Here is a 19,719-nt window from a genome sequence, read left to right on the forward strand (position 1 = left end):
GGTACCCCCTCCCCTCTAGTTTGCGCCCAAATTTGGGAGGAAGGAATTTGCAGCAGGAATTAAGGCAGGAGAAATATGCAAGAGAGAAGCGGGTGGGACTGAAATCACAGAAGGGGGGGGGATTAATGTGTGTTTGGCAACGTGAGATAGGAGAGATGCAGCATGTTTCTCTCCTAGTTACTGTGAGTTGCGGGTGTTTTATTTGGTAAAGCTTTTTCATAGTCGACATATACACACGTTTTTAACCTCTTTCATCCGACCCCACCCCCAAAGCCCCACTTCTGTGTTGTGAATGAGAGCTCATTTTCACTGGAGTTATCCAGTCACACCCCATAAGAGCTTGCTGTATTGTTAGACTTCTGGGTTTCATGGTGTATTTGATTCTTTGTTGTAATTGAAGTGATAGTAAATGAGTTGCTCAATATTCATTTAAAATTAGTCCACCTATGTACTTTTTGTCCTTTGAAAGCTTTTTTTTAAATAAATGTAAGATACACAACTTCTATTTTATTCATTTTTTTTAAAAGAAACCTACAAAAGAGGTTGGGACAAAACCTTAACTAACATTTTAAGACAGATGACCAAATAAATGTTGTGATGGGATATGCGAAACTTAATAGGCAACTTTGGGGGAAGTATTAGTTACTTTAAGATACTGTGACTTTGTTGCAGTAGGACTTCAGTCCCTAGGAAAGTTAGGTATAAATATGTAAAGTGTAACATTTAAATATCTTTGGATGCAGCTTTGGGCATGTTTCCTTGTGAAGACACAATAACACAGCAGAGGCTCAGGGGAGTAATATCTTATCTGAGAATACTTGTTTATAATTTGTTCTTTATTACTGTCCTTTATAATCTCCATCTGAGAGGCACTGTGATATATAGGTTTTCAATCGTGTAATGCTTTATACCTGAAAGGTTAAGTTCGTGGAGGAGATATATAATCTTTTGTACATTGAAAAGTCTAAGCCAGGGGTCGGCAACCTTTCAGAAGTGGTGTGCCGAGTCTTTATTTGTTCACTCTAATTTAAGGTTTTACGTGCCAGTAATACATTTTAACATTTTTAGAAGGTCTCTTTCTATAAGTCTATAGTATATAACTAAACTACTGTTGTAGGTAAAGTAAAGTTTTTAAAATATTTAAGAAGCTTCATTTAAAATTAAATTAAAATGCAGAGCGCCCCGGACTGGTGGCCAGAGCCTGGCCGCTGTGTGAGTGCCACTGAAAATCAGCTCGCATGCCATAGGTTGCCTACCCCTGGTCTAAACTCTGTATTAATGTGTTTAGTGAAAACCCTGTCCAATTAAAACAAAAAAAACAAGCCTAAAATATCAGCATTGTTTGTGTATATATGTGTACTCAGCACCTTTGAGAATTGGGTACACCTCTTCATTTCACTGAGGTAGTTAATACCTCTTTAATCTCTGTAACAATGCCTTATTGGTCCTAGAATACCAGAATGTTTGCTGAGTTATATAAACTGATTTTTTTTCACTGGGGGCTATGAAGCTAGGATTATCATAAAAATAACAAATACCAATTAGATCACTCTGGTTATTCCTAGATGACAGTACTTGTTCAAGTAATCTAAATTTATTTTAAGGTATTTTAACATAGCCTGTTTGATATTCAGCCCTTTTCTCCTTACATTTCCTCTCTCTTCCCAGTTAAGCCTGAATTAGTCTCTATCTGGAGTATGATGTTTATTTAAGTTAAAGAAAATCAGTAAATTGTCAGATGAGACCATATATTAGATTAACTGTTGTGGTAGTGAGGTTTTTTTTTTTTTTTTATAAAGTGCAGACATATACTTTATTCTAGGGAAGAAGGGAAATACTTCCCTGTAACTTCTCCCTCTCCCTTAAAACATATGTAGGTGGGTTTTACTTGCTGAAAATATTAGTGAATGAATGGGATACTTGTGTTTTGCGCTTTTTTTTTGTGCATCTGTGAAGTACTATGTAAAGCATTTTTGTAGTAACTTTTTCATGTCTCCTTATCCTGTAACACTTTTGCATCACGCTTTAGTATAAAATTGATAAGCAGATTGGGGCTGATAGCATTGAAATCCAAAGCAGAGCAGCATTTGTTTTCTAGCTCAAAGCAATATTATCTGCATTTTAGTAGCAGACACTTTAACAACCAGCACCAATAAATGGAAGTTGTGTGTGAATACAGGCTTTGAAAAGTGGCTAAAAAATAACGGTTACAGAATCATCCAGATGTTGCATTTAGGGGCTGATAGGATATTTTAGGACTCACTTTGAAAATATCAGTATCCACTTAAACCATGTCAGAATCTATTGCTTCTGCCTGAGGGAATCTTTATAATCCCTGAAACTGAAAAATTGAGTACCTTTTAGCTCATCCTGTTATTGGGGTAACTATAGGTATTGCATGGATCAGCCTGTCTCCTTCTGGTCAAATTGAAATAGATCAGTAATTTTTAGATTGGTCACTTTAAACTGATCACCCCATATAGATGTCTGCAAAGGTAACTTCATTTTTGGATGAATGTAAATAAATCAATGGAGATATACCTATCTCATAGAACTGGAAGGGACCCTGAAAGGTCATCAAGTCTAGCCCCCTTCCTTCACTAGCAGGACCAAGTAGTGATTTTGCCCCAGATCCCTAAGTGGCTCCCTTAAGGATTGAACTCTCAACCCTGGGTTTAGCAGGCCAATTCTCAAACCACTGAGCTATCCCTCCCCCCATTATGCAATTTATGCACTGCTACTATAAACATATAGGTATTCTATGATAAGGTTCAAGCATGTAATATGCATTGCCCATAAGCTTGCTTGTTAATATAAGTCCAACACTTTTGTTTTATATCTGTTCGTGTAAAAAGAAGACTAGTAATTCATCCTCTTGGGACTGAGACAGATACAGCAGAACTCTAAACTATGTTCTTATAAAACACCACAGCATTTCCTTCAGTTTACCCACAAAACCAAATAACTTGTCTTGTTTTATAACTTGTCTCACTTAAAATGGTGCTTTAGATGTGTTCTTTAAATTATTTTAATGGAACATCTTCAAAGAATATACAAAAACATCCATCAGACATTAAATTCTAAATAAAGGATAATAAAACAAGTGTTTTCCTGGTAGTTAAAAATTTGGATTTTGATTGTATACATCTGAAAACTTATATCCTACAATACATGATCCGAACAAAGTTATCTTTAAAACTGGCATACAGCTGTTGAGTTGATAGTTTCTATTACCCTGCTCTGGTTGGGGTCAGACTTGTCCTTTCTCACTTGGGCAGGTTATTAATAGAGTAACTGAGATTACATAAACCATATGCTCATAATGTTAGAGAAATAATTGGACGTTTTAGTTCAAAAGGAGCAGCAGATCCTTGGTTACTGTACCTGTGAGGTCTGAATGGGGTGATAGACATTTTTTTAGTAAGTTTTGTTGTAATCATAAGGCCCACTCCTGCAAGTGCCTACTCACAGAACTAACTATAGGATGAGGCCTGTAGCTTGATGGGATTGGGATTGTAGTTATTTTGGTATACTTTTTTTTTTTTTTTTTTTTTTTTTTTTACTTAAATTTACGATAGGGCTTATGTTCACTTAACCCATTGAGACTACACAGGCATGTGCATGCTACAGATGTTCCTCACTTCTGAAATTTGGTTTATTCACCCATGAATAACACAAGCTATCTGCAAGTGTTTTCTCTGTAAGTAGTGGTATTTTAGTCATGACTTGAGTAACTTGCCTGAGCAGTGTTTAAATTAGTAATTGAATTTTGAGTAGTGTTCAACTGTGGGCTAGTGTATAAATTGTACTTACCTAGTGGTCTGCAGATACCTAGCCAGAGGTGGCTACAAAAAGGTGTTGTGGGTGAGGAGGAGTGAAACCTAGCGTAGGTGATGTGAAGCTTTTTCACAACTGCAAGGGCTAAAACTGAATTTTAATGAAAGCTTAAATTCTGTAGAATCTGATAGTTTTGATAATCTCTCCTCTTCTTTCAATTGTCGAGCTTCCCATTTGCTAATGGTGAGTTCATCAGTGAATTTTTTAACCCCTATTTTAATCACTTTTAAGAGTACTGTTTTTAATGTCTTGTACCAGGATGGGGGCAGCTTTTTTTTTAGGTAGGGGATTTTTTGCATTACTAATCAAATTTTTTGTAGCTTCGCTTTCAGAGTTAAGTGCAGCTGCTTTGCAAAACCTATTTTACTGCATTGATCAAGTGTGGATGTGAGGAAAAATAGCTGTTTAGTGTACTCTTAGTTATCCCTAATAATAGAGCATGTAGATACCATGCTGCTAAACATCTTAGAAAATAGCACTTCTCAAGAGGAAAGTGGCCAATTTGTCTGTAGTATATAAAAGAATGAACCTTGTTTTAACACACATACTACCACGTTGACTTCATTTTAGAACCAGATTACCCTGCATACAACATAGTTGTTATCGTGCCGCTATCGCCCAGTTTTTTCATACTGACACATTTTCTTCTTGGCCGTCACTACTATTCCATTTGAAAGTCTGATAGAATCAGCTTGAGATCCCTGGATACTGGAAGACTAACATTCAGATCACATGCTTGACAGAACACGTTGGTGCTGTTGGAAAGACCAGTACTCTGCATGTTTTAGTCTCTTTAAATCCCTTGATTCACATGGGGGGAGGAGTGGAATGAGAATACAGACTTGAGTTTGTTTCCTGGTGGTTTGGTTTTGACTCATTTTAAGTTTCCTCTCCTAAATTTTCTCCTGAGGAAAATGCCACTGTTGTTTCTTAAAGTGACAAAATATTAAGGGCAGAAGTTTAGTGTACAGTGGAGTCGCATCATACGCGCATTTAACTTACGCGAATTCAACTATATGCGCGCAATGAGCATATGCCCCCGAGTGAGTATGAGATGGGAGACGTGAATCTGCTGTTCCCTCAGTCTCAGTTCCTGCGTGCCTCTCATAGTGTGAGCATCTCACCACGCTGAGTGTGATTCTAGTGTTTAAAGATACATATTTTTCGTACAACATGGTCCTTAAACTCAAGCCAACTATTTCATCTGGTGCTCAACTGAAGAAACAGTGATCTGTTCCAACGCTGGAGGAAAAACTGGCTGTGTTGGACTTATTGAGAGACGGTATGTCAGTCTCCAACGTGGCAAGTAAATATGGCCACAATGAATCTAGCATCCGTGCTATCAAGATTCAAGAGAGAAATTCGTCAAGCCGTGGCATAAAGTGCTCCAGTAACTGCTAAGGTGACGAGCCAGGTGCATGATAAGACTGAAAGTGAAGACTGAAAAGGCATTAAACGTCTGGCTGGAAGGCATGAACCGTAAACGTGTGCCTATTGATGGCAACACATTGTGAGAAAAGGCTCTTAGTTTCTACGTGCTGTTCAAACCTCCCGCCGCAGAGGGACAGCCTTCTGATGAGAAGGACTTCAAAGCCAGCCAAGATTGGCTTAACAGTTTTAGGAACCGCTTCAACCTCAAAAATGTGCAGACTACTGGTAAAGCTGCATCTGCCAATGAAGAGGCAGCAAAAGCCTACCCCGAACAATTAAAGAAAATCATAGCAGAAAAGGGCTATCTTCTGGAACAAGTTTTTAATGCGGACAAGACTGGGCTCTTCTGGAAAAAAAATACCCAATCGCACTTACGTTTCGAAATCAGAAAGACAAGCCCCTGGCTTCAAAGCAGCTAAAGACCGTGTGACTGTGTTTGTTTTGTGGCAACATGGCTGGGCATTTAATAAAGCCAGGTTTGCTCTACAGGGCTGCAAATCCCTGTGCCCTAAAAGGCAAGAACAAAAATCTCCTGCCTGTGTTCTGGCAATCAAATAAAAAGGCTTGGGTGACAGAAGTATTATTTCTGGATTGGTTCCACAAGTGTTTAATTCCGGAGGTCAAGCGGTACCTCGAAGAGAAAGGACTTGACTTGAAAGTGTTGCTGATCGTAGACAATGCTCCTGGCTACCCTGAGGCACTCCAGTTTGCGCATAATGGCATTGAAGTCGTCTTTCTCCCCTCCCCCCCCCCCATACCACCTCCAACCTCTCGACCAAGGCGTGATTCGCTGTTTCAAGTCCACGTACATGAGGCTTATGTTCTCACAGATAGGTAATGCTATGGATGCTGATCCCAATCTTAATGTGATGGAGTGTTGGAAGTCCTTCAACATTGCCGATTGCATCGCTTATATTAAACAGGCAATGGATGTTGGCGAAACCTATGGAAAGAATGTGTGAATGATTTTAAGGGTTTCCCGACCATTGAGAAAGAAGTGAAACGCATTCTTCAGGTGACCAGGCAAGTGGGTGGTGATGGCTTCGTTGACATCCTTGAGGAAGAAATTGAAGAATTAGTTGAGAGCCATAGAGAAACATTGACTAACGAAGAGTTAGAGGAACTGATGTCATCATCTTCTGTAGATGATTTTGACCACGAACGGGAAGAGCCAGCAAGTTGGACTCTTTATAAATTTGCTGAAGTGTTGCAAGCAGCAAAACACTTGAATGATTTAATTTCTGAATACAATCCCCTATGGAACGAAGCCTCAAAATCGCACATTGTATTATGGATGATTTGATACCGTATCAAGAAATGTTTGAGCAGCTCAAGAGACAACAGCGACAGTTGCCGATCACCATGTTTTTCAAGAAAAAAACAACCAGCAGCAGATGAGTGGCCCATCATCCTCTAGATCAACACCAAGCCCAGACGACCCCCCTAGTAGTCTAATCGTCGTAGTAGACTAGCAAGAATATCCAGAATGAATGGTGAGTGGTTAGGTTTACTGTTTTCCTTTTTTATTCTTTCATTCTTCAGTATCTCTTATGTAATTAAAAATACAGTACTGTAAAATTATATTTTGCATATGTACTCTTTATTATATACTGTACACTACTGTATACATTATACATTTATACATATTACTGTATAGGGTTGTAATCTGTACACAACCATGTATACTGTACTTTATGGGTGATTTAAGGAATTTTCAAGGATAATTTTGACTATACGCGATTTTCGCCTTACACGCTGATTTTTAGAACCTAACCCCCGCGTAAGATGCGACTCCATTGTATAGATGATTGCAACCAGTTTTGAAAAATATTGTTCCAAAACAGATAAAGGCCTCAGATATCATGGAGAATGATTTATATCTAGATGGGGAAAGTTTTGCATTTAAACAATAAAAATAATCAAATATGATTCACTTCTTTGTCTCAGCATAGAGAAAACAGTAGATAGACTTTACCTCGGTATAGTGCTTTGGTGAGACCAATATTGGAATACTACATCCAGTTTTGCTGTCAACATTTATAAAAGGATGTTGAATATTTGAAGAGAGTTCAGGGAAGAGCCCAAAATGATTCGAGGACTGGAAAAAATGCCCCACATTCAGACTACAAGAAGCTCAATCTGTTAATCAAGTGACCTTGACCTCTTTGATAAGTGTTTAAGTACCTTGATGGAGAGAAAATACTGGATACTAAAGTGCTCTTCAGTCTGGTGGAGCAAGGCATAATGAGAACCAGTACATGGAAAAGAGACAAACTAGAAATAAGCCACAAATTTTTGAGCGTGATTGGAACAAACTCCCAGTAGAAGAGTGGATTCTTCATTTTGAAGTTGTCAAATCAAGACTGGATGCCTTTCTGGAAGATATTTTAGTCTTGATGAAATTTTATGGCTTGTTATACAGAAGGTCAGACTAGATGATCTAATAGTCACCTCTGACCTTAAAATGTATGAAATATTACCTTTTCCCCATACTTCTTTCGCTAGTCATTCCTTATTTATAGCGTTTTTTAAAAGAAAGTAGTAGATACAGACATAGAAGTAAACATTTTTAATAATTAAAAATATCTGATGAATGCTCTTGATAATTGTGACCCTCTCATTACAAGAATAGAACAACACTAAAATCCCTGTAGGGCATCAGAGGAAAACCTAATATACCAGTGTTTGATTTAGAGACCTTCTAGCATCTATCTTTCTGTCCTTCTACAAGGACTTTGAGAAAGTTTTAGTATTCTCTTCCTGTATTTTCAAATCAGATATATTTGTTTTTCATTTTTTCCGCTCTTTACCTCTAGGAGATTCCACCCTAAGTACCTAATATTAGTTCTAATCCTGAATAACTACAGAAATGGATTCCAGAGTGGGGAAAATGGAATCCGAAGAAACTTGGGGGTTGCAACAACCAGCTTTAGGAGTTTGTGGTCTACCTTCAAAGTGATCTCACAAACTGCAGCTACTAAAAGAGGTTGTTACTTCGAGTGCAACAAATGAGTTAAGTACTTAGGTGTCCCTGGAGTTTTCAGGTCTTATCTTTGTCTTTTTTTGGGAGGCATTATAAAACCAAAGATTCAAGTTGAGTTGGTCCTCTTAAGCCAAATGAGTGTGATATAATAAGCAACAATGAAATAAAGTCCTATTTTGGGCTGCCCCACTGCTGAATATATACGCTTTCTTATACATTAATAAGCCTGAAAATTGGTAGCAGTCTAGGGATTTCAGGAGTGAGTGTCTTTGACCCATAGTCCCCCAGGGGCAGAGAGATGAATTGCCTTGGCAGAAGACTCTGGACAAAAGAGGTTTTTGCTGTTGGTATAGTCACAAAACTTCACTTTCATTCAGACACGTTAAACGTGGGTGAACGCTTTTCACAAAACGGTCACTCTATATTTGACATCAGTCCTCATCCTCAAAAGAACATGCACAACATTTTCAAAAGATAAACTTGGGAGCTTAAATTCATAACTTCGCTGGACACTGAGGCCTGGTCTACACTAGGCTTTTATGTCGACTTTAGCGCCGTTATATCGAATTAACCCTGCACCCGTCCACACCAGGAAGCCATTTAGTTCGACATAAAGCTCTCTTTAAATCGATTTCTGTAATCCTCCCCAACGAGAGGATTAGCGCTAAATTCGACATGGCCATATCGAATTAGGCTAGGTGTGGATGGAAATCGACGGTAATAGCTCCGGGAGCTATCCCACAGTGCACCACTCTGTTGACGCTCTGGACAGCAGTCCGAGCTCGGATGCTCTGACCAGCCACACCCCCGGGAAAATTTGAATTCATTTTCATTTTCCTGTCTGGGCAGTTTGAATCTCAGTTCCTCTTTGGACATCGAGGGGAGCTCAGCAGCAGTGGCAACTATGCAGAGCTCTCCAGCAGAGATGGCCGTGCAATCTAATAGAAAGAGGGCCCCAGCATGGACTGATCGGGAAGTCTTGGATCTCATCGCAGTGTGGGGCGATGAGTCCGTGCTTTCAGAGCTGCGCTCCAAAAGAAGGAATGCTAAGATCTACGAGAAGATCTCCAAAGCCATGGCAGAGAGAGGCTACAGCCGGGATGCAACGCAGTGCCGCGTGAAAATCAAGGAGCTGAGACAAGGCTACCAAAAAACAAAAGAGGCTAACGGACGCTCCGGATCCCAGCCCCACACATCCCGTTTCTACGAGGCACTGCATTCCATCCTGGGAGCGGCCGCCACCACTACCCCACCCCTGACCGTGGACTCCGAGGATGGGATCATGTCCGCGGCCGGTTCCTCGTCGGACATGACAGCGGACGGGGAAGATGAAGAAGGAGATGAGGAGGACGAGGCAGTCGACAGCGCTGGCACCGCTGATTTCCCCGACAGCCAGGAGCTCTTCATCACCCTTACCGAGATCCCGTACCAACCGTCCCCATCCCTTACCCCGGACACAGAATCAGGGGAAGGATCAAGCAGTAAGTGCTGTAAACATGTAAACATTTATTTAAAACAGAACGGTAATATTTATACTATTAACAATGTACATTTATAAAAGTTCTGTAAACTAGTAAAAAAATAATCAGGTACAAAACAGGAATATTTACAAAGGTAACAAATGGGTTTTCATGATTTCTCTGTCTTGGGCTCTTCTCAATTTAGTCCCAAGTGTTTTAAAAAATTTTCACAATGTCCGTTACTCCATGATTCCCAGGCCCAAGACGCTCCACTCCATAGTCCCAGTGCACCTACGCGAAAATCCGGTCAATGTGGCCGGGGATCGACGAGAAATCCTCGTAGGAGAACTCCTCGTAGGTCTCGTGGAGGTAGAGCTCAAGCCTGTTGATCAGGTTCCGGGGTAGGGCGATCTTAGTGGGCCCTCCGTGGTAGCAGACATGCCCCCTCCACGCCACAATCAAGTACTCCGGGATCATGGCCCGACATAGCATGGCGGCATACGGCCCCGGTTTCTGCATGCTTTCCCGCAGCATGCGTTCTCTCTGGGTGTCCGGGATCCTCAGGAGGGTGATGTCGCTCATGACGCCCTGCTTTGAATTAGGGAGGGGAATGTTAGTATTGGGACTGCTTTACAGCCACGCGGTGGAGGGAGAGGGGCAGCATACAGGGATCTTTCCCTGGGACAGCCGCGAGGGGGTGGGACAGGGGCAGAGTTGATGCTGTCCTGATTGCTGGCAGCAGAGACTGGCATTGCTTTCAATGTGAAAGGAGGCCAGTGCTACTGCTGGAGTTTTAAGCAGCCACAAGTCTGCGGCTTACCATTATTGCCCGCTCCAGAAGTTCAAGTCTCCAGCCACAGTTCTCTGAACAGTCCAAGACCTCCGCAAGTCCACAGGCACTGAAGGCGACGGCCGAAAATTCGACCTTGTCCTGAGTGCGCATGTGAGAGGTGCAGTGCATGGTCTTGTTCACAGAGAAAGACTAGGTTCTTTGTATACAATTTCATTTATCTGTCTCAGGAATTCACTCCCTTTTCACAATTCACACAGACACATCTGCGACTGTCTCCCAACCCAGCCTCTCAGCACACTCCCAGAGGCTAGCGCAGATTAGGCGGAGGAAGAAGAAGACGCGTGAAGACATGTTCTCAGAACTAATGGACTGCTCCCGAGCCCAGGCAGCCCAGCAGACACAGTGGAGGGAGAACTTGTCACAAATGCACCGAGCAGTCATGGAACGGGAGGAGAGGTGGCGTCAGGAGGACCAACAGGCTACTGAAAAGCTGCTTGGACTAATGAGGGAGCAAACGGACACGCTCCGGCGCCTTGTGGATGTTCTGCAAGACCGGAGGCAGGAGGACAGAGCCCCGCTGCAGTCTATCTGTAACCGCCCTCACCCGCCACCAAGTCCCACACCACCCTCACCCAAACTCCAAAGAAGGAGGGGCGGCAAGGGCCGTTAAAACTTTCAGTCAACCCCTGCAGACTGCTCTAGCACTAGAAGGCTGACATTCCCCAAAATTTCATAAGTCCTTTCCCACCCACCTCACAGAAGCCCCCGTCCAAGTTTCACACCCCACGTTTCATGTCTGGTTCGCAATAAAATGTTTGTTTCTGTCCATTACTGTTTCAGTCAGGTTCTTTTGAGGGAGAGTCTGTCTGGAGGGGGGGAAGGGGCTTGGTAATTGGGCAGGACAGTGACCTTTAGCAGGGTACAGAGGCGGTGTCAGGTCCAGCATCAGGACACATACACAGTGCAGTCACTGGTTACCCTGGTCAGTCTGGGAGGTGTTTTTCATGTTCTCCATTGAAATAACCAGTCCACCAGTGCGGAGCCTGTCATTCCGGGAGTTTAGAAGCATCATTTGCATCAGAACACTGAACCCGCCCCCCGCCACAGTCTGCGTCCCCGGTTTAAAATATTCCCGCGAAAACAGCAATACAGACAACGCTGTTCATTAACAAAATCGAAATGATTTTATTTTTTGGGAAGGGGAAGGGGGTGAAGGGGGTATGTAACTGGAGAGGATAGTCAAAATGAACTGGGTAAAGAAACGGGGGCAGGTTCAGCTTCTCTGTCCACAAACTGAAAAGTCACTGGTTGCCCTGCTCACTCAGGAACCTAGCTTTCAAAGCCTCCCGGATGCACAGGGCGTCCCGCTGGGATCTTCTAATGGCCCGGCTGTCTGGCTGGACGTAATCAGCAGCCAGGCTATTTGCCTCTAGCTCCCACCCCGCCATAAAGGTCTCCCCCTTGCTCTCACATAGATTGTGGAGCACACAGCAAGCTGCAATAACGATGGGGATATTGGTTTCACTGAGATCACAGCGAGTGAGTAAGCTTCTCCATCTCCCTTTGAGACGGCCAAAAGCACACTCCACCACCATTCTGCACTTGCTGAGACGGTAGTTGAACAGTTCTTTTTCTGTGTCCAGGGCGCCAGTATAGGGCTTCATGAGCCAGGGCATTAGCGGGTAGGCTGGGTCCCCGAGGATGACTGTAGGCATCTCCACATCCCCAAGAGTTATTTTGTGGTCTGGGAAGTAAATACCTTCCTGCAGCCGTCTAAACAGACCAGAGTTCCTGAACACACGAGCGTCATGAACCTTGCCCGGCCATCCGACGTAGATGTTTGTAAACCGTCCCCGATGGTCCACCAGTGCTTGCAGCACCATTGAAAAGTAGCCCTTTCTATTGATGTACTGGCTGGCCTGGTGGTCCGGTCCCAGGATAGGGATGTGAGTCCCATCGATAGCCCCTCCGCAGTTTGGAAATCCCATCGCGGCAAAGCCATCTATGATGACCTGCGCGTTTCCCAGGGTCACTACCTTTGGGAGCAGTACCTTCACGATTGCCTTGGCTACTTGCATGACAACAACCCCCACGGTAGATTTGCCCACACCAAAGTGGTTCGCGACTGACCGGTAGCTGTCCGGCGTTGCAAGCTTCCAGAGGGCTATGGCCACTCGCTTCTGGACAGTGAGGGCTGCTCGCATGCGGGTGTCCTTGCGCTTCAGGGCAGGGGACAGCAACTCACAAAGTTCGAGGAAAGTCCCCTTCCGCATGCGAAAGTTTCGCAGCCACTGGGATTCATCCCAGACCTGAAGCACTATACGGTCCCACCAGTCCGTGCTTGTTTCCCGGGCCCAGAATCGCCGTTCAACAAAATCCACATGCCCCATTGCCACCGTGATGTCCTGGGCGCTGGGGCTCGTGGTTTCTGACAGCTCTGTGCCACTCTCCGACTTCAGGCTCTCACGGCGGTGCCGTAGCCTCCTCGCCCGATTTCTCTGCATCTGCCTCAGGGAAAGGTGTATGATAAGCTGCGAGGTGTTGAGAACGGCCACAAGTGCAGCGATGGTCGCAGCGTGATCCATGATCGCAGTGCTGTGGCGTCCGCGCTGTCACTGACCAGAAAAGTGCGCGAACTGATTTCCCGCCGGCGCTTTCATGGAGGGAGGGAGGGCGTTAGTGACGGACGGATGACGACAAATTTTTTTTACCCAGAAGGCATTGGCGGCTCGACCCAGAATTCCGATGGGCAGCGGGGACTGCGGGAACTGTGGGATAGCTGCCCACAGTGCACCGCTTCCAATATCGACGCTCGCCCCGTTAGTGTGGACTCACAAAGTCGAATTACTGTCCTTAGTGTGTCCTTAGTGTGGACACACACGTTCGACTTTGCAATATCGATTCCACATATTCGATTTAAGTAAAATCGAATTACCCTCGTAGTGTAGACATACCCCGAGTCATGGATTAATAGACACTGGATTTATGGCTTATTACAACAATCTATAAGCCACTAACTATCCCACCATCTGTCTTCCCCTGCCTTCCTTTCCCCCCATGACTGGAGGGGTGTTAACTTCACCTTGAGTGGTCCCTTTAAATATGTTAACTACTTATGCTAAATAATCTTTTCCACCTTGTATGTAGCTGTGACGCTGAGTATGTTTCCCAGACCTGAAGAAGAGCTCTGTGTAAGCACAAAAGCTTGTCTCTCACCAACAGTAGTTGGTTCAATAAAAGATATTACCTCGCCCACCTTGTCTCTCTAATGTTAAATATTAAGGCTATGTCTACTCACACTTTTGTTGGTAAAACTTTTGTTGGCCGAGATGTTAAAACAAACAAACAAACAAAAAAAACCCAACTCCCTGCCCGACCGACATAAGCTTCACTGATGTGGACAGTGCTGTCAGCGGGAGATGCTCTCCCACTGATATAGCTACTGTCACTTGTTGGGGGTAGTTTAATTATGCTGATTAGGAGAGCTTATTCCTGTCAGCATAGAGTGGCTATATGGGAGTCCTTACAGTAGTGAAGCAGTACAGGTGTACCACTGTAAGCTATGTAGTGTATACATAGTCTAAGGCTTTTGAAAGACAAAATATACTCTCACAAGCTTCAGTTAGTACTACTGGTGGTTAAGCAGGTAACACTCTTCAGTCTGTCAGTACTGAACCAGTGGCCTAGCATGACATGGCAGTATGCTGCTGTTTTTTTAATAAGATGTAAAACTGAGATCGTGACAAACTGGCATCTACTAAAGATCCCTTGTATTTTTCATAAGTGGAGTGTTAATCCTGGGCAGTTTGATAACATTCTGCCTAGGTAAATTCACCTTGCAGTTGTAGTTGACCTGTCCTAAATTTTTGTGTAGTTTTGTTGTCTACTGTTAAATAGCTGCTACAGAAGTGGGTGCATTTCAGTGATGGATAAAGCTTAAATCATTTGGAGAGCCTCTGGAATGAAAGATTCTGTAAATGTATATTTAATTTTTTATTTTAAAGTATTAGGGTATGGTAGACTTCTGAGTTACGGCTCAAACATTTGGGCTGCAAATGCAGGCTTAAATAGAACTAATTTTTAATTGGAACACCGGAAATTTCCAAAGTGGAAAGAGGCCAGGAAACCCATCTTGATTTTTGTCTCTGAAAATGCAAACAGCACTTATTAATTTAGAAGCTAAACTCAGATACTCTTTAATAAAGCAAAGGGGGGAAAAAACACTAAGACTTATATTTGTTGCCTTTTGGAGGTTTTGCCAAGTAATGTGACATCAGGATTTGAAAAATCTACTGTCCCTAGGAAAGTGAGAATTATTCCCTGGCAAATGAGAGAAACTACACAATTAACCTCTGCAGGATATAAGCTTACATTTATGGTTGAGGAAAACCTTAGAGAAGAACAATTTGTACATTAATGAAGGAATGTCTTCCTAAGTTGCCGGCAGATAGTTGTAGTGATGGCTGCTGTTTTTAGTTGTACCAAGTACTGGGTTTCACTATTGCTATTCAGAATCTTCTGGCATCCGCAAAAGTGTCAAGAATTTGTAAGTTTCAAACGGCTGTTACTGATATGTAAAGCAGAAACAGGCAATACATTTTATCACTGGGGGAGGGAGTATAGTAGAAATCTCTCCTTCAGTCTCTTCTCAGAAAAGACAGGAAGCTGTCTTCTTTCATACAGCTCAAGAAGAGTCATCTTCAAACTTGCCATCTATTAGTTGGGGTTGTATGATGGCTGGAAACTCCCAAGTGGGAGTAAGCAACAGAAATCCCAGCATTCTCCCACTTCCTAGTAGCTAGTGGCAAGGGAGCTGGGCTATTCATCTGGGAGTTGCCCCAGGACTTTGCTTGTGTACTGCCTCCTTTTCTTGTCTTTGTATTTATCTACAGGTAGTGGGTTAGGTATCTGGTGATTTTATTTTGTATTCACATGAAACAGTTCTTTTGAGATGTTCTGCTAGAATTCTAAAAGCAGCAAATCTTTACACATCTGAAATGTTCAGTAAGTGATCTATACAGACTATTTGGTTATTTAACTTTAAAGTAGACTATTCTAATGTTTGGGTGTTTTTGGTCATTACAGAGTTCTTAAATTTTTATTATCCAAATGAATAGTCTTGGGCAAGCTTTGAAAATGACTGCAGTGATGATCCTGTAGAGAGAATCTCAGTTGGCAGGCTGATGCTTTGGTCCACCTGAATGATTCTTTCTGTAGTATTACAGCTTTAGTATTCTCACTCTGTTCAACTTTTCCATCTGGAGCAATTGAGCTGCTAGTAATCAGTACTCTGTTGGATGAATTCTTTTTTCTCACCATCTGGAGTAGTAACAATTGCAACTAAAGTCAATTTTTAGCCCCAGAATGAACAGCATCAGAAATGGGCTAAATTTTAGTGGTTTGCAGCTTTCAGTACATAAATTATGTAGTTGTATGATCACTACACTTGCAATCATTGTCTAACACTACATTTTATCATTTAGTTTAGTCTAGTTTGGGGTGTTAATGTGGATTATACATCTGTTGAATCTTGTAGCCTACTTCCCTCCCATTTATACTAGCAAACATCTTTGGCATCTACAGCAGTTGTTTAGGTTGAAAAGGTTATGTTCACTAAAATTTCTTATTTAGCTGTCTTGTTGTAATTCTCCAGTTGAAAACAAGAAGTACCAACATGATGTGACCAGCCAGCTCTGTGCTCGAGACCATTAGTGGTCCACAGACCATAGTTTTGAGTGCATTTGGTCAAACTTTTCCAATTTATTGCCTAACTTTGATGTTTTCAATTGACGTCACTCTTAAAATGACTACAAATTCACAATCCCTCCTTTCTTCTAATAACCATCCACCAAATATTTTGATAAAACTGGAAGTCTTCAGATGTTCAGGGGATAGCTTCCAAAATCGTAATTTAGACTTAATTCTGAGTTCTTTCCAGGAAAATATAGAAACTTTCTAAATGCTGCTAATCCAATTGACCTGTAACGAAGCATTTTTTTTACTAGTAGATCCTGACAAACAGATATGCTAACGGAAACAGTTTTTTAAAGCAATATTTAAAAGTAAAAACTAAATGTTCAGAAGGTTGTGATTTTTGGTTTTAGCTTTAGTGTCTAAAATGTGTTGTACATAGTGAAGAATAGGAGTTGTTGAAAACACAACCTGCTTCAAACAGATTGTTTCTTAGCTAAACTCAGGTAGCAGTGGTTCATATAAGCCACAGTGTTAAAAGCACCCAGAACTGGTATGGGGAAAATAAGAGGAAAGACAAAGAAATAGGTGGTTTCAACTTTGGGGACTATTGGTTCCCAAAACATGGGGAGTAGGGTCAGAATAAACAGACTTCTTTAAAGAGCTCTTCCATCTTCAGTGATCTAAAATGAGAATTCATCAACAGCAAGTATAAAAATGACCCATTCTTAAAATTATAGAAAAGAAAATTAGGACTACTTTATATATCAAAAGCAAAATAATGTTCAAGAGTAAGTGGGCTAAACTCTCTAACAGTAACTTTTCCCAGGGCTAAATGTTTGCAGAAGGAATTTGAAGGTTTGCCAATATGTCAGTCGTGCCTATGTTTAAAACATTTGGTCTTTATTTTAGTGGATAAAGCCTTGAGAGGCTACAGAGTACAGGAATATTTTAAAGAAAGATATTGCTCCTCTGCTGAGCTGTAGTAGATGTGTATGGTGGCTTCCAGTCGGAAGAGAAATACACAACATGGAGTCTGAGTATATTGTCAGTGAAGTTTGTTTGGTTTTTTTACACTTATATACAGTCTTGGAACAGCAGTGGTCACAAGCAGCATGCATGCAATGCTTCCCTTTCAGGGACATCAACTCAAACACCATTGCCTGGCTTCCAGCGAACTTCTCTTCCTCAAGAATTCTCTCTAATTAGAGAGTTTAAGGTGGAAAAAACACTGACTGCTTGCCTCAGCATTTCCTAGAAATTTGCAAGAAAGTCACATTTTCTTCCAAGACTAAAACTTGCTTGCACTCTTAAGAAATTGTACTAACACCATCTGGTGACACCTGCTATAATGGATGAATTAATCAAACTACATATTCTGAGGGGAAAATATTTTTCTACTCACCTTGGGTAGATATGGAGAATATATTTAAAAACAGCCTAGGTGAAATTTGGGACAAACTATCTTACTTTGGAAAAATCACCTTTCATTTTTGAAGGGACTCTGTCATCTTGTAATTCAGTTGATGTCATAAAAGGAGTTGAAAGCATTTGCATATACTGTTTGCTCCCAGATCCCCACATCTGTTTTTGTTCTAATCACGTCCCACACAACTTGAAGAAACTGAATTTGACATACTTGTGGGTATGCATCAACTGAACCCATGAGAAACTTATCTTTGTTATAGTAATGAGAGATGTCACTTGTAAAAATTGTAAGACTTTAAAAAAAAGTTGATTCTTTTTTGTTAATTTTAGGGGTAAAACACTTAGCTAGTTTTTGCAACTTCAGCTTAATGCTGGCAGTTGCCTGACCTTCTGCCAGAATGTCTGGTGTAGGTGAAGAGGTGGGAAGAAGGAATAAAATGCAAGTGTCTATTGGATAAACTATCTAAAATACAATTGATATTTACGGACTTGCTGCTGTTTCTAATGTTGACAAACAACATACTACTTTGCCTTACTCTCCTTATATTCTTCCCCATTTCTGTACTGAGCTGTCTCCCAATATCCTACTTCTTTTCTGTTCTCTTGTTGGCCTGCTTTTGTGACCTCAACATTTTCACTCTTTTTACAGAGAAGAAAGTAAAATGACTTATTCTAGAATCTTAATCTTTAAATTATTCTTCTGTCTCTTCAGAGAGAGGTGTTCTTGTAACATCCACTTTTCTGCATGTATACAAGGGTGGAAGATACAATACGAGAACAGGAATCTCTAAGACTTGCATGAAATATTTGGACGGGTTTGATTTAAAAAAAAAAAAAGAAAAAGCTGTTGAATATTGCTTCAATGAGCAGTTTTGTACCAAACTCAATTTGTCCACTTCTAATAAAGTGAGAGAAACTTCTGTTCCAACTTAGTTTCCTTTATTAATGCAGTCAGTAAATTGGAGGGGTGGGGGGGGGAGAGGGGAAGGAGCGAGAACCAAAAGCCTCCCAAGCCTCCAATTGTGTGCTTCCACAACACATACAACTCTTGAACAGTGGAAGACCTGAAACATTCATTACTGATGGTAGCATACACTTAAAAAAAAAAAAAAAAAATCACCTGCTGCCAATAAGTTAAAATTAACAAGAGGTCATTTGTGTAGTTTCTTGATTTCTATAAACTTTCAGATTTTGATGCTATTAAATATTAAATAGAAGAAATGCAGTAGTATTGATAATGGCAAAGAACTCTTGAGAATATGCAAAGAAATAAGGTAAACGTTGCTCTCATAATAGTGAATGGAATAGCTCTGTGCATATAATGAAAAGAATGGTGTGGCATTAAATGAGAACTGCTTGATTATCTACAGTGCATGTTTGACTTGAGTGACATGTGGGAATGAAGCCATGTAGAAGTTTTGCATTGTAAAATTGCATCATGCTATTGTAAAGGTTTTTAACTTTGACAGAAAAAAATTAATACGAGAGGCATGCAAGTGTCTGGGTTTAGAAGTAACTGAGTTTTGCCAGTTAGTTTTGTTTTTCTAGATAGCAGCCTGATTTGCTCGTGCTAAGGCACTCATTGGTTGTTTCAGTCCGGAGTGCTGATTGTGTCCACTCTAGCCACTCTTTATCTGTTTAAGTGAGAGGTCCCTAAACTGTGGGGCATGCCCCCTAGGGAGGCATGGAGGAACGTTGGGGGGGAAGGTGCGACTGGGGTCAGGGTCAGCCACCCCGTAGGGGCGGGGAGGGAGCGTCACCCAGCTCTGCTTCTGGCTCAGGTCCCGGTTGCCGGCCTCCTTGCTCCTGTCTGGGTTCCCCACCCACCCACCCAGAGCCGGCTCCCGGGGGGGGAGAAGGGGAGAGATAAAAAGTCAGGGGACCACTGGTTTAAGGTTTACACATATGTTCCTATGATTAAAATATGAGGGCTGTTAAAGCTGACCGATCCCTCAACTGGTGAACCTCTTTGGTTTGCCAACTGAGTCTTCTCTGCTCCTTGCACTAACCCTCAGTCAGCAACGTAACCCATGTTACCTCTGAAATGCCCCCTGCTTCTGGTCTTCATTTTCCCCACTACACCTCTACCTCGATAT

General features: G+C 41.8%; 1 protein-coding gene across 3 annotated transcripts in view; it reads left to right on the forward strand.

Annotated features, from left to right (window-relative positions):
* Positions 1–19,719, forward strand: part of LOC112117185 (septin-7) — a 140,037-nt gene that overhangs the window by 526 nt on the left and 119,792 nt on the right. The window contains exon 2 of one of the 3 annotated variants that reach the window (XM_026663455.2): positions 3,210–3,211. The exons of the other annotated variants lie outside the window; for them this stretch is intronic. Within the exon in view, the coding sequence (XP_026519240.1) occupies positions 3,210–3,211 (2 nt within the window). The remainder of the gene's footprint in view (positions 1–3,209; positions 3,212–19,719) is intronic. 3 annotated transcript variants of the gene reach the window in all.

Source organism: Terrapene carolina, unplaced genomic scaffold, assembly GCF_002925995.2.
Source record: "Terrapene carolina triunguis isolate 2854851 unplaced genomic scaffold, T_m_triunguis-2.0 Scaffold33715, whole genome shotgun sequence".
Taxonomy (NCBI): Eukaryota; Metazoa; Chordata; order Testudines; family Emydidae; genus Terrapene; species Terrapene triunguis.